Raw genomic sequence first — 13,706 nt, forward strand, 5'->3', positions numbered from 1 at the left:
AAAATCCCGTAAATATTGTAAGATCTTATTCGATCTGGGTTTGGTGCGCAGGCCATTAATAATCCAGGAGAGAATCTTAATGGTACTCATAAGTGGTATATTTCACGAAGGTAGACGATGCAGACAAACAACCCCTACTCTTTATCTGAGATATAAAATCTGTCCATTTTCTAGTATTAATGGTTGAATTGTCAACAACCAATTCGAAGATGAGGAACATTATATATTTTTTTACCCTTACCCTCACCCTAGTGGAGTCCACCCCCCTCCCTTGAGGAACCCTTGTATGTCTAACCGGAACTCGTCCGGTTTGTGGTACCCCTGACCCATTCTGAGCCCCCACGAAGCGTATTGTTATAGTGTTGGGGACTATAGTACTACCAATAAAGTTTGGTCTCTTATTGCTTCAAATCTTAGCAGGAAAAAACTCCTCAAATTCCTTAAGAGATGTGGAAATTATATGTTATTTATTTATTTATTTAGTTTCCTTTGTACCTTCTCTTCTTTTATAATCTCATCACATCTATTAGTGCCAGTGCAGGTGTTATATTATATGTGTTGTATTATAACTCTGCTTGAGTTTTTTTTTTTTTTGTCTTTCCTTCTCCCTCCTTTTTATCTTTTTTTTCCCTTCTCCTTCGCTTTCCCTTCCTTTCCCTTCCCTTTTTTTTTCCGTTTGAGTCCTTCCCCTTTTTTTTTTTATATAAATTATTTTGTGCTTAACATTTGGAAAAAGAAAGAAAGAATCACCCCACTTTTTTTTCTTTTCTCTAATTAAAGGTTTAGGTGGGGCTGTGATCATGGAGACTATAATCATGGAGACTGCTATCCCCATAACCCTTATGCCAAGATGAAAATAGTCATACCCCAGTTCGTTCTCTCAGCCCATACCTGACCTGCCACTAGCCCCACTGGGAGCACTAAGGGTCATCAGAAGCTCGTCTGCAGCCTGTACTGAGCGAATATTGTACATTTTATTGTTGAGCATGATCTTCAACGCTGCGGGAAAGCTCAACTGTACTGACGCACCCAACTTCTTAAAGGCCTCCATCCTCCTGCCCAACTCCCACTGTCTATCCAGGGTGGCCCTTGAAAGGTCAGATCTTATTTGGAAGGTGAAGTCATCTCCTGATAGGGACTTTTGTTTCAGAGCTAGATTGAGAATATGGTCCTTCAGAGAGTAAGTATGAAAGTGGACCAATATCTTCCGGGGCTTAGTCCTCTGTAAATTTCGCCTGAAGGAGTCCCTATGTGCCCTCTGGATGTCAGTCTTCAGCTCCTCTTCAGGATAAGATAGATTTAGAGATTTTTTTATAAGTTGTATGATGAAGGTCTTTATATCTGATCCTTCTCGTCCTTCAGGTACATTTAGAATGCGAATGTTACATCGCCTCGCATTATTTTCCAGAACCTCCATCCTTTCTGCTAGAACAGTATCCTCTCTTTTAAGTTTGACTATATCGTCCTTGGCGTTTTCCAACTCAAGAGACATCCCAGCCACTGTCTCTTCCAGCGCGTCAGTTCTTGCAAAAAGACCATCTATCTTACTGTCTAATGATTCACAGTATGATCTGATCTCTCTCTGAATGTTAGACGACTCTTCAAAACCCCGTTTAATGTCTGCTGACAAATTTGTAAACATGGGTAGTAATGAAGCAATTGTGGGATCTGGAGGGATGCTGGCGACAGAAACAGGAAGTTTGGGTAGCATGTCAGAGGTGGAAGGGGCACTTAGAGCGACTGAGTCAACAGACTCCAAGCATGTTTCAACCTCAGTGCGTATGCATTCGCCCGAAAAACTGCAGACAACAGCCCCAGCAGGGCCGGTAGCTGCCTCTAAGGTAGTAGAAGCCTCACATGACTCCAAAGAACCGCTGGGGATGGTATTATTTACAATACCTGATGCAGCTGGTGGTGTCGTGAGTGAAAGAACAGGGTTCTTCTCTATTGGAGTAATGTTTGAGGGTATGCCTTCTGCCCCCCCAGGTTGAACTTCATTTCGCCCCTTCTCCATAATCTGAAGACTTGAGAGCGCGGTCAAAGGTATGCCTGGTAGGAGAGACTCAGGAGGAGGATAGCTGTCTGCCAAGTTTAGGACCTGAGGGATGGCCTTAAAATAGGATCGCAGTGATGGTGTAATCTTAGAACTTGAATCGAGAGCTACTTTGGCAGGCTTAGACTTTTTAGCACGTTTAGGTTTTGCCTCGAAGGAAAGATAGGAGGAGGTTTTAGGGGGCGTTTTAGTTGTATTACTGCTACCCAGATTAGTCAGCTCAGGGCCCGCTTCAGCAGAGTCCTGGGTTGCTTTCCCAAAGACCAACCTGGCTTCAAGGGCAGGGGCACCACTTGAGTCCTCCTTCTTTCTATTAGCTTTCCCTCCCCTGTTTTGTTTCTGATTTCTGCTGCCCTTGTTGTTGTCACTACAGCCTCCGCTAGCTGTTACTGCGTGTAACTATAAAGGGGCCTCAGCTTTGTTCATATAATAGCTCCTTAAGGTGGCCACACGGGGGGTTTTAACCTGGTCACACTCCCCCTGCTTAATATTGTAACTCCCCACTGACTCTGATCCTGACCCTACGACAGGCGACTTAGAGCACTGGATATCTGCTGCTAACCTCCCTGCTGACCTCCCACTCAGCACTCCCTTCACCTCGCACGTTGCAGCAGAGTCCGTAGAGGTCTGTGGCACATCAAACACTGTATCTGCAGTCAGCCTCCAGGCGGCCGCCGTCACCGCCACCACCACCACCACCGCTGTGCCTGCTCGCTCGGTCCCGTTCTTGGTCTCCTGCCCTTTCCCCGCCGAAACTGCAGAAAAACGAGGGCCTCCACGAAGAGACAGTAGATGCCTCCCCCGGCGAAGCTCCAGGGCGGCTTGAGACCACTTCCACAACGCCAAGGGCTCGAGCGATGCAGGATGTGCTACGGGCTCGACTACTGGAGCCCCGTGGAGGCGAGCCGGAGCAGGCTGGAACACGCCCCTCTGTTTACACATGAACACGGACACGGACGGCTCGAAGCAAACCAGGTGATTGACTCCCTTTTCCTCCTTCAATAACTTCCAATAACTTCCAATTACTCTGCAGTTTACTCGGCAGTTTTACGATATTTGGCTATATTTTTTAAGAAAGACGCATTGTCACGAAGAATTTCATGTAGAAACAGTCCTCTCAAGGCAAAGACAACTGCATAAGCTCCGCAAGGGCTCAGAGCGGAGTACCGCGGCAGCTAGCCGACTGCCGCCATGTTCCTCTCGCCCAATTGACAATAATGGCACATTGTTGAGATGGTGTGATGTTAACTCAATTTGTTTCCTGTCTGACGGGTTTGATTTAAATGTGGGAAAATGCTGGGTGAGCTTACATGAGGATGCTGAACCTTTTTGAGTCCCTTTTGGCACCCTTAAGTCCTTGTTAACCCTTCAAGTGCTCTCCCAAAAGGTAAATGCCCATAAATTGTTCCATTCAGCCTGCTCTCATGCGCACAACCACCTTATGCCTGCTCTTTAAAGGGCACCTCACATACCAGATGAAGTCCAGGCGTGCAGGAAACAGTAAAAACAGAAATACTGGTAGCAAGGACTAATAGAATGAAAGACGCCTGGAATTCCCTGATGACGGCTGGCAAGACACGTGCCAGTGGGGCTCCCAGGGAAGTTGTCAACATACTGTCTTTTTGTGACAGTCCCATGACAAAAGTGGACATTTAAATTACTGCTGAAAGCTGGATGTAATGTTTACTCTCTGGGTCAGAAAACACGCTCCCCTGGTTTGGAGACAGTGGGAACACTGTGCCAAAGACCACTCACCTCATAACCCCCTTTGAAGTAGTGGAGGTGGTTTGTGTATTTAAGGCTATTCCCAGTGGCAAAGCCCCGGACCGGACTGCGTACAAAAGTAGCATCTGCTTGTGGGTGCCCATTCCAATAACTGAATAGAACAGCTACCAGAAGCAGCTTGCTCCAGTCTACCATAGTTCCAAAGGTGTTCACCCAGGGTGAGTTTCGGCACCCTTTTTTCACATTATACATAAACGGTTTTGAGAGGTCCCACCTGTCATTCTGATGCTGCTTTATGCAGATGACGCAGTCCTGCAGGGTTTTTAAGCGGCAGTTTTATCTAGAGACAAATCTGTCAAAACTATAGACAGTCATCTGTGGTCCCAAATGTACTAAAAGGCGCCGTCATATTTATTTCTTGAAACCAGGAAATGCGCACAGACTTTCATATACCTAGGGACGAAGCTGGATACCCCCATTAGCCGCAGAGATATAAACTGCCCCTATTGTCCTAGAGAATTGTTGCTGCCTCATCTTGTGTAGATGCTTTCTGTATTCTATACCACTAAGCATACAAACAAAATTGGCACTTTCGCATAGAAGGACAATGTACAAAATATACAAAAATGTAATATTTACCACTAGGAGAAAACATTTAAAGGCAAGAAGTTTTCATAGGGTTACTTACATAGTTTGTGGCCCACCAAGACTTAAGTTTCAAGTACCATTGTAGTTTTGGTCCTAAGGTAATGGCAAAGTCTTTGGCGAGAGCATTCATTCTTCTGAAATCGGTTTCATCCATCAGGGGTTTCACAGAATCCAAATACTAGAGCAAAAATTAAACAAAGCATGGTTAAACAGTGCACTACCAAGGGCACTGAGACACAAAATAGTCCTCCGAATGAGGTGAGAAAAATGTATTTTGGAGTAGTTTGTGCAGGAACCTTTTTTTAATTTCATCCTTACTGTCTATTGTAAATTATTTACTCAATGTATTTTAACACATATTAAACCCACACACATCTCTGCTATATACAATACAAAACAAGAATACTAAACCCATCATAAAAAACATATATATATATACATGCCGTAAAACACTAATGTAAAATCACAAATGAAGATGCCCTAAAAATGCAGCGGGACTTTCAAACCACAAAATGCAGAGTCAACTGGTGCATGAGCCAAATATTTACAAAAGGGTTACGTGTCATTTATTATTTATTTAGGTATGTTGAGTTCAAACATCTTTTTTGTTGTTGGTTCGAATACTGGATTTCACCATTTTTTGTTTGCACAGGTCAATGGTCTCATTTCCAAAGACAGCCATGCGCAAACTCACAATAATATTACTCGTTGTCATTGAATGCGGTAATGGGGTCTGCAGGGTGTTACGTTCTGACCACAGCTACGCACTGGAAGCAGATACAGCTGAAAATTAATCTGCTGTTGTGAATGTAACAATTCTGTTGACGTTTTAATCAGCATATGAATGCTATCACATAGTGGTTGGGGCAGGCAAGTTTGACTTCAAAATAATGTAATGAGGCTCTTGACTGAAAAGATAATATCTTGAAGTGTTTAAGAGACCACAAATTAAGAGCTGCTAAACAGAAGTATAGTGCATGAAGTATCAGCCCATGAAAGGTGAGCCAGTAGCGTACAATCCTTCAACAGAAAAGAAGTAAAGATTTGTAATCACCGAAGGTTTTAGCCCAAAATTAAAATTAATTCCGAAGACTTTCCTGGACTTGACCATTAGATGGTGGAGCAATGGTGGGCATGTGAATCTATAATAGGTTCATGCTGTACACATGTGCAGACAGAAGCCCAGACAAGGCAGAGAAAGCAGCAAAGGTATTCTAAAGTAACTTTAATTCACCTGACAAATCTCATGCTCTATAACAGAAAATCCAGAGAAAGTTAAAAGAAATAAGCACAGACCAACCGATCTCAAAAGCAAAAAATATGTTATATAGTGACCTCAGAAGTTGTGCTATAAGGCTCCCCCTTGCGCGAGTAGCACACAAGTCTAGACTCATGGCTAAAAGATCCACTTTATTGACACTGTCTTAATTCTGCACAGTACAGTACATTAATCTTCTTTTCTTTTTTTTATTTACTCTTTCTTATTTCATCTTCCTTTTTTCAATATATAAATCACAAGTGGTTCTTCTATATTCTTAGACTCCCTTATATTGTATAGGAAAATGGTAATTCTTTAACTCTTTAATTTTCTAATTACTTCTGATTCGGAACCCATCCTCTTCACCTTTTCCCTAGTTTCTTTTATCCCACCCTCCCCCCACATAATCTCTGTATACTTTCTTTCTTCTTCTTTTACTTCCATCTCTCATAAATTCTATTTCTTTTCTCTTCTCATCCTGATTACTACAGTTCATCTGCTTCTTCCTTCTATTATCTTAATGCCTTGCTCTCTATTCTTTATATCAACTCTGTCATTCAAACTAATACCTTTTCATTTTCAACGCTCATATTGCTGTGAACACATCCTCCTCTCCCCGACCCTTGCGCATCATTTCATGGAACGTTAATGGCCTTACACATTTTATAAAACGTAAAAAAGTTTTCTCCTATCTTAAAACTAAAAGAACTGATGTAGCTCTCTTGCAGGAGACAATTCTTAATGCTTTGGAATCTTCCAAGTTGCAACGGGAAAGGGTGGGAAAGGTCATTCACTGCGGACTGTCTGCGCAGCCTCTCTCCGACAAGAATCACCCACGAAAATGTGGCGTTGCTATTCTTTTGCACAAATCCCTACCTTTCTCAGTCATCAAAACTTGGACTGATCCTGAGGGTCGATATGTGTTTGCTAAATTGAAAATTGGAGGGAAAATCTTCTGTGTTGGCTCAGTTTATGCCCCAATAGGTGCTAAGAGTTCTTATTTTCTCAACCTAAATCGTCCACTTACTGAAATCGGTGCATCCAGCTATATGATTGGTGGTGACTGGAATTTAGACCGTGATGCAATTCTAGATAAAACTGCTCCCTGAGACAGATGTAATGCTGCTGACAAAGCATTATTGGGGCATATCACAGTGACCATGGATAAGTAGATCATTGGCGTCTCTGTCACCCTTCAGATCAAGAATATACATTGCTCTCTTCGGCTCATGGCTAACAATCTAGGATAGATTATTTTCTTGTCTCCCATCCTATAGTTACACTTATTACTGAATCCCATATCTTGGAAGCCGCCATTTCAGATCACTCTCCCGTTCTCATTGCCCTAGAACTTGGTCTAACTTTTACAGGTCGAAAACCATGGCGCATGAATATCCAAAAGTACTGTTCACCTCAGGGCAAATCTCAGTTACGCTCCCATTTTAAGGAATATCAAAACAACAATAAATCATCAGTTTCTTCTTCAAGAGCTATTTGGGCAGCTGCAAAGGCCACTATTCGCAGTCAATTGATGAGAAGCGCAGCTTTGGCGAACAAAGCGCCGTACTGAACTTGAGGCTCAAATCATCTCTTTATATATCTATATACCTTCCAATCCACTGTAAGTAATCGCAAAACTTTGGAATTAGCTAAAATGGAACTCAATATCTTGTATACCTCCAAAGCAGAATATGCCCTTCAACATTTAAAAGGGAGACATTACGAGAAAGCAGGATGATTGCTTGCGGCACAACTTAAACAACGTGATGCCTCCATGACCATCCCAGCAATACGTTCTTAATCAGGTGAAATTTTCAATAAACCGCAGGAAATAGCCAATACATTTGCTTCCTTCTATAAGAGACTTTATACTCCCGAAAATTCAGTAACTGACGACCATATATCCACTTATCTTAAAAATATTGATCTTCCGTGTCTTACAGATGAGGATAGGCAATTACTTTGCGGGGATTTTACTAGAGAGGAGATTGCTGCAGTCCTTTCCAAGATGCCTTATCATAAATCTCCAGGTGAAGACAGTTTTCCTGCAGAATACTACAAGTGGTCAGGTTAGGAAACAATTGACGTTCTTCATTCTGCTTTCCATGAAGCTATCCAGTCTTCTTCTCTTGGTCCTATTCCAAATAAGGCATTAATTGCAGTTATTCCCAAACCAGGCAAGGATCCACTAGTCTGCGGTAGCTATCGACCTATCTCCTTAATAAATGGAGATGTCAAGATATTGGCAAGTACCTTAGCGGCGAGGCTTAGAAAAGTTATCCCCTCTCTGGTACATCATTCGCAGGTTGGTTTGTCCCAGGTCGATCCTCCAGATATCATCTTAGAACATTAGCCCATGCCTTATGGTCTGCTAGAGATTTGACGGAGGATGTGGTCGCTCTTTCTCTAGATGCTGAGAAAGCGTTTGACCGCATTGACTGGGTTTATTTGTGTGTCACTATGAGTCATTTTGGTTTAGGTGAGAAGTTTATCTCTATGGCTCGCTTACTATATGTTTTTTTCAAGTCAAGAAGTCTTTATTCGATTAGTTCATCATAAAAGACATAAAAAATACAATAAATACATTTGAACAATTAATAGAATTATTAAATCATTTGACAAGCTAATCAGCTTCTTGAACATAAATATAAAAAATTTGAGTAATAACACACATGAAACATTACATCATCAATTAAAATGTGCTAAAAGGACTCCTACTATTTGATATTGTTAAGAAACCTGCATCTAAGAACCCAGGCCCATCCAAGGAACTTCGCAACCCCTACAACAATAAGTTGGTCCAAATTTGTTTTTAACAGTCTGGTTGCTTCAACAGCCAGTCTAGTTCCTAGCTGCCGGCATACGGGTTTTAACCATTTGGCTCTGGGAGCAGAATATAGCGGACACACATACAATAAATGATCCAAACTTTCCCGAGTATCTTTGCATTTAGGGCAGTAACACAACTTTTCAGTACCCCATTTTTGAACAAACTCCCCTATTGGGAGAGAACCGCATCTAAACTGAAAGAATAATTTACGATCCAAAGATTTGGATATAATATCCCAGAACCCCTCTAACTTGGGTGTATCCTTATGTACGAGGAACAGTCCAGTGAGGCTGCTAGGGTTTGATTCCATGAACGTATTATGGGTCACCCATTCCCAATAACATCTCTTTAAATCCTTTTTAGAGGGAAAACTAGCTAACTCGGGCGAGTACCACAGTTCACCGAGGCCCAGGGCTAGAAGGATGGATTTAAGATCTCTGAACCATCCTACACTAGAAGCACCAGAACTGTTTTTGACCTCCAGGCATGCTGCTGCATAGTGGTGAAGTTCAGGCGTTGTCCATAAACGACGCCAAAATGCAACTGGCCGGAATCTCGCTTGAGCCTCCACTGGTTGACATCCCAGATCGTAAAGAAGTGGTATAGTTGGAGTCGACTGGGGAAGACCTATAGACAGTCTTAAAAATTTATTTTGGGCAAGCTTTAATGGTTTCAGATTACAACTGCCCCAAAGCTCCGCGCCGTAAAGAATGGCTGAGAGAACCTTACCACCATAAATCTTCAAAAGAGGGGACATTGGCCTTGTGTAAGATCTTTTATGTTCTTTAATCAGTGCTCCGCCCAGCTGTTGGTGTTTCAGGGCCATGAGCTCGATCTGATGGGACCAACTCAGGGTGTCACTGAAAGTGACACCCAGATAGGTAAAGAGCTTGGTTTGCTCCAGGGGGACACCCCCCATAAAAACCCCTGCAGTAACTCGTTTGCGCCCCCTTAAAACCATAAATTTGGTTTTTGAGACATTCACCTCCAGCTCATGGTCGCTGCAGAAACTCTCGAGCCTTGTCAGTGCACGTTGGAGGCCCTGACGGGTTCTTGAAATCAGGAGAGTATCGTCAGCGAACATGAGCAGGGGGATTTTCATGCCTGCCAGGGTTGGTGCATCCGTTGGAAAATTATCAAAATATTTCGTAACTCTGTTAATGTATAGAGAGAACAAGGTAGGCGCTAAGACGCAACCCTGCCTGACCCCCTTGGCCACCGAAAATTTTTCTGTCACTTCGCCCGGTTTGCCCCAACGCACAAAAGCATACGTCTCAGCGTGGAGGTTCACTATAAGGCGCACCAGAGCGGGAGGCATACCCAGATCTAAAAGGCAATTCCATAACCCTGCCCTTGGGACAAGGTCAAAAGCTGACCGTAGATCCACAAAGGCAGCATATAGGTTGCCCTTGCCCAAGGTTACCGTCTTCCAATGCAATAACATGAATCGAAACGCCTGGTCCAAAGTGCTCACACGGGGTCTAAACCCAGCTTGGAGAGGAGTAAGGATGTTAAAATCCTCAATCCATGCCTGGACCCTTAAAAGGACAAGACGGCTAATTATTTTCTGGACCGCATCAATTAAGCTGATCGGTCGGTAGTTAGAAGGAACCGACCGATCACCCTTCTTAAATATGGGCAATATTTCAGCACCTGCCCATGAATCCGGGATCCTAGCACCCATGGCCAACGCGTTTGCCAGTCGTACTAAGTACGGTATCCATAAATCATGGTCCTGTTGAAAAAGGTCCGCAGGTATACAGTCGGGACCTGGTGCTTTCCCTCTTGGGATAGCTTTTAGGACTAATTCAACTTCGTTGGCTGTAAACACTAAAGTGTCACAGGAAATAGGCCAGTTAATGGAATCTTGTATGTTACCAAGACAACTGAATTGTGCCTCAAAATATGACACCCATTTGCTTTGCTCAATGGACGCTGGGCCGGGACGGTCATCATGGGACTGTCCCCACCTGAGTAGGTGCCAGAAATGTTGTAAGTTCCTGGCACCACATGCCTCAGCTAAGAGGCACCAGCGCTCCTCGTCCCAAGCGGCTTTGGCCCGGAATTTAACTACTTTATATTCCTTCCTACAATTTTTAATTAGGACTTGGTTCTTTGACTTCAGAGCCTTAAACAAGGATAACTGAGATTTCCGACAAGTTTCATTGTACCAGTTTGCTGGCTTCTTGCCCTTCCCCCTGGCCCCGTGAACAGCAACCATTTTTACAAACAAGGTTTTTAGGGAGAGAAATAAACCAGCATGAATATCTGTGACTTTTGAAAGTGTCGAATCCTGCTTTTCACAGATATCAATTTCCATTAGTGAGTTTGAAACCAAAGACCTAATTTTAGCTCGTGCATCAATATCTACAGCAACCTTTGGCCAGCGCACCCTCCTTAGGTCATTTGTTAATACCACTGCCTCTTGAACGGGGTTAAGCTGTGGATCAACCGGCCCTTCAAAGCTGGAATCCTTCAGTTCCGCTATGAGTGGTTCATGGTCACTTTCTGGACGCGGTTTGATGGACATATCCTGGACTACGTGCCACATTTTAATATCAACTAGGATATAATCGATGCGGCTAGCGTGTCTGCCATTAAAAAATGTTTTGTTTCCCTCCCTATCGGAGTTGACTCGCCCATTAAGGGCACGCAGGCCCCAATTTAAACAAAGACCTTTTATAAATGTAGCTGCCTGGGTCCATTTGACAATAGGGGGTAGGTCGAGTTGGGGAATCCCCCAGGTCTGATCCTCCTCCTCGGTCAATATGCCATCCTCTAAACCTAGGGGTTCAAAACAAGTATTAAGATCCCCCATAACGACCACATAACCCGCTAGTTGTGTGGAACCCAAGAAGCCAGGTAAGTGTCGAAGAAACTCTGCCACCAGATAGCCCTCTAACATATACATTAATAAGCAGTAAATCCAACCCACTACTAGATTTCACAGTAATTATCAGGATATCTGGACAGTCTATAAAGACTTCCTTCACAGACACACCTGCTACCTGACGAACCCATATAATAAGCCCCCCCATAGCCCTACCTCTGTGGCCTCTGACTGCTAGTTTATTAAAATTCAGGAAGCCTGGGAAGTACACAGCTTCAGTTGCCCAGGTCTCCTGAAATGACCAGACATCACCCCGTCGAATAAAGTCCACCCAATCAGGAACACTAATACAAGATGCAATACCCGCAACATTCCAGCAACCCAGGGTGGTACCCTTTTTACATAAAATATCACTCGTTTCAGTTACAACGTTAGGTGTGAACACATCAGACAAAGGAGTGGAAATAACGTGCCCCGATGTAACTATAGCCTGACCACCATTTGACAAACACTTAGGCCCTACATAACACAGAGAGCCGGAACCAACATTTACAATATCCACATCATCAACCAACACAGGAGGAGATACAGGAGTTGATGTTTCTCGCTCACCACTATAGTTGGAACAGTCCTCCGTGGGAGGTTGAGGATGGACTACCATATTTCCGGGTATGCTGGTTAACGTGCAGCATACATTGCCGCCCCCAAATCCCACAGATTCAGGAACTTCAACCCGAGATGAGCGTGCTGGTCAATCGTTTGTCGATAACCAGGACAACGGATCATACAAGTTTTTTAGAGGGATATTCCAGAATTCATGGGGCCGGGTAGGCCTATTTGGGGGGGGATAAACTGACAAGGAACTTAACTGCTGTTGTGGCATTGTCGGAGCAAAAGGCATAAAGGCAGGTGGTTGTTGGATGTGGTTGAGAAATATTTGGTCCGGTGGAGGTGGGGGGCCCCTTAACTGGGTGGTGATCTTAGCCCAGCCTGGAGTCTGAACAGGACAGTTGTAATTGGATTGCATATAAGAGCGATACTGCACCTCGGGGTTAAATTGGAATCCGTGATAATTATTGGAAAAGTTGGTCCATCTGAGAGGGTTTTTAGTTTTGATAGGATTGTTTCCAGATGGTTGGTCTGTCGGATTAATCAGGGTTTCAGGATAAAAGTATGTAAGGTTCTTTGTAGAAATCCCTCCCTCATTACTACCTACATACCAGTCGGACAGATGGGAAACAACCTTATGATCCCTAAAATTAATAATAATTATATCCCCCTCTATGTCCTTGGGGCGGATCCCTACCCACCTGCATCTTCTGACTGTAACAATGTCCCCATTAAGATGTGAGGGGAGGGGCCTATTTGTTTTCAGCCAGAAAATGACTTTGTTTTTTAAACTATCATTGTTTTCCCTGTCCCCTTCCGCAACCGGAGGCACACCCGTCATAACAATCACATAGTTAGAAGAATCCGGTGGCAAGTCAACATTGATCTTTTGGGGAAGGGGTTGGGGTTTATTAGATGGACCAGAGGGGTTGACTGTTTTACCCATCCCTTTCCTTGTATATTGTGCCATACCCTTCTCAACAGGTTTATTCAGAACCACCCTGGGCTTTTCTTTCACACTATTCACCACTACAGAAGTTGTAGTAGCTATAGCTGGTACTATATTGGTGTTTACAGTAGCCTTTTTTGAAGCGCTTTTGGTTGGTACACTAGAAGTGGTAGTCAAGGTACCATTACCCTGAGGTAGACCAGGACGACTGGACGACGGGCCAATAGCCATGACCCCACTAGATGCATGGACAGGGTCGGTATTAGCCAATATGCGATCTAACTTATCACCCAGTAGCCTAACACGTTCCAACACAGGAAGCATGTAAGATTTAATTAGCTTCTCAATGTTGGCGTAGGACAGCTCATGAACCTCTTCACTGGGTGACTCCGGAGTTACCGTCACCTGTGTGTCTGAGACCTCTGAGGCTACAATTAGTGAGGGCCCCAGCTCAATATTAGACTTATGCAGGGCAGGTGAAGAGATCAGGGCATTATGACCTTTCCTTTTGACCCCACCCTTCCTTCGTCTTTTCCTTGGAGGGGAGTGCACAATCCTTTTAGCCTCTTCAGGCTTAAGACTACTATTACATTTACTCGTTGAGGCTGTGGGCACACAAGGATATGTGCCCCCTGATTGGCACTTGGGCAGCGTAGGACATGGATCTAGACCAATTACATTGCCAGTTGGAGAATTTAATACCAAAAGGCTCGAGTGATCCATTGGCAAATGACTAGAGTTTCCACCACTGTTATCAGCGGCACAAAGCGGGGAGATACTTGGAAATCTGAAAATGTTTGGAGA

The 13,706-nt window shown here is 43.7% G+C and overlaps 1 protein-coding gene across 5 annotated transcripts in view; it reads right to left on the reverse strand.

Annotated features, from left to right (window-relative positions):
• CPT1A (carnitine palmitoyltransferase 1A) overlaps positions 1–13,706 on the reverse strand; it is a 429,645-nt gene that overhangs the window by 243,209 nt on the left and 172,730 nt on the right. For all 5 annotated transcript variants that reach the window (XR_013608860.1, XM_078682885.1, XM_078682883.1 and 2 more), the window contains exon 6: positions 4,467–4,604. Coding sequence is in view for 4 of the 5 variants with exons in the window: in XM_078682885.1 (XP_078539011.1) it covers positions 4,467–4,604 (138 nt within the window). In the remaining variant the exon portion in view is untranslated. The remainder of the gene's footprint in view (positions 1–4,466; positions 4,605–13,706) is intronic.

The sequence above is a fragment of the Lissotriton helveticus genome, chromosome 3_1 (assembly GCF_964261635.1).
Source record: "Lissotriton helveticus chromosome 3_1, aLisHel1.1, whole genome shotgun sequence".
Classification (NCBI taxonomy): domain Eukaryota; kingdom Metazoa; phylum Chordata; class Amphibia; order Caudata; family Salamandridae; genus Lissotriton; species Lissotriton helveticus.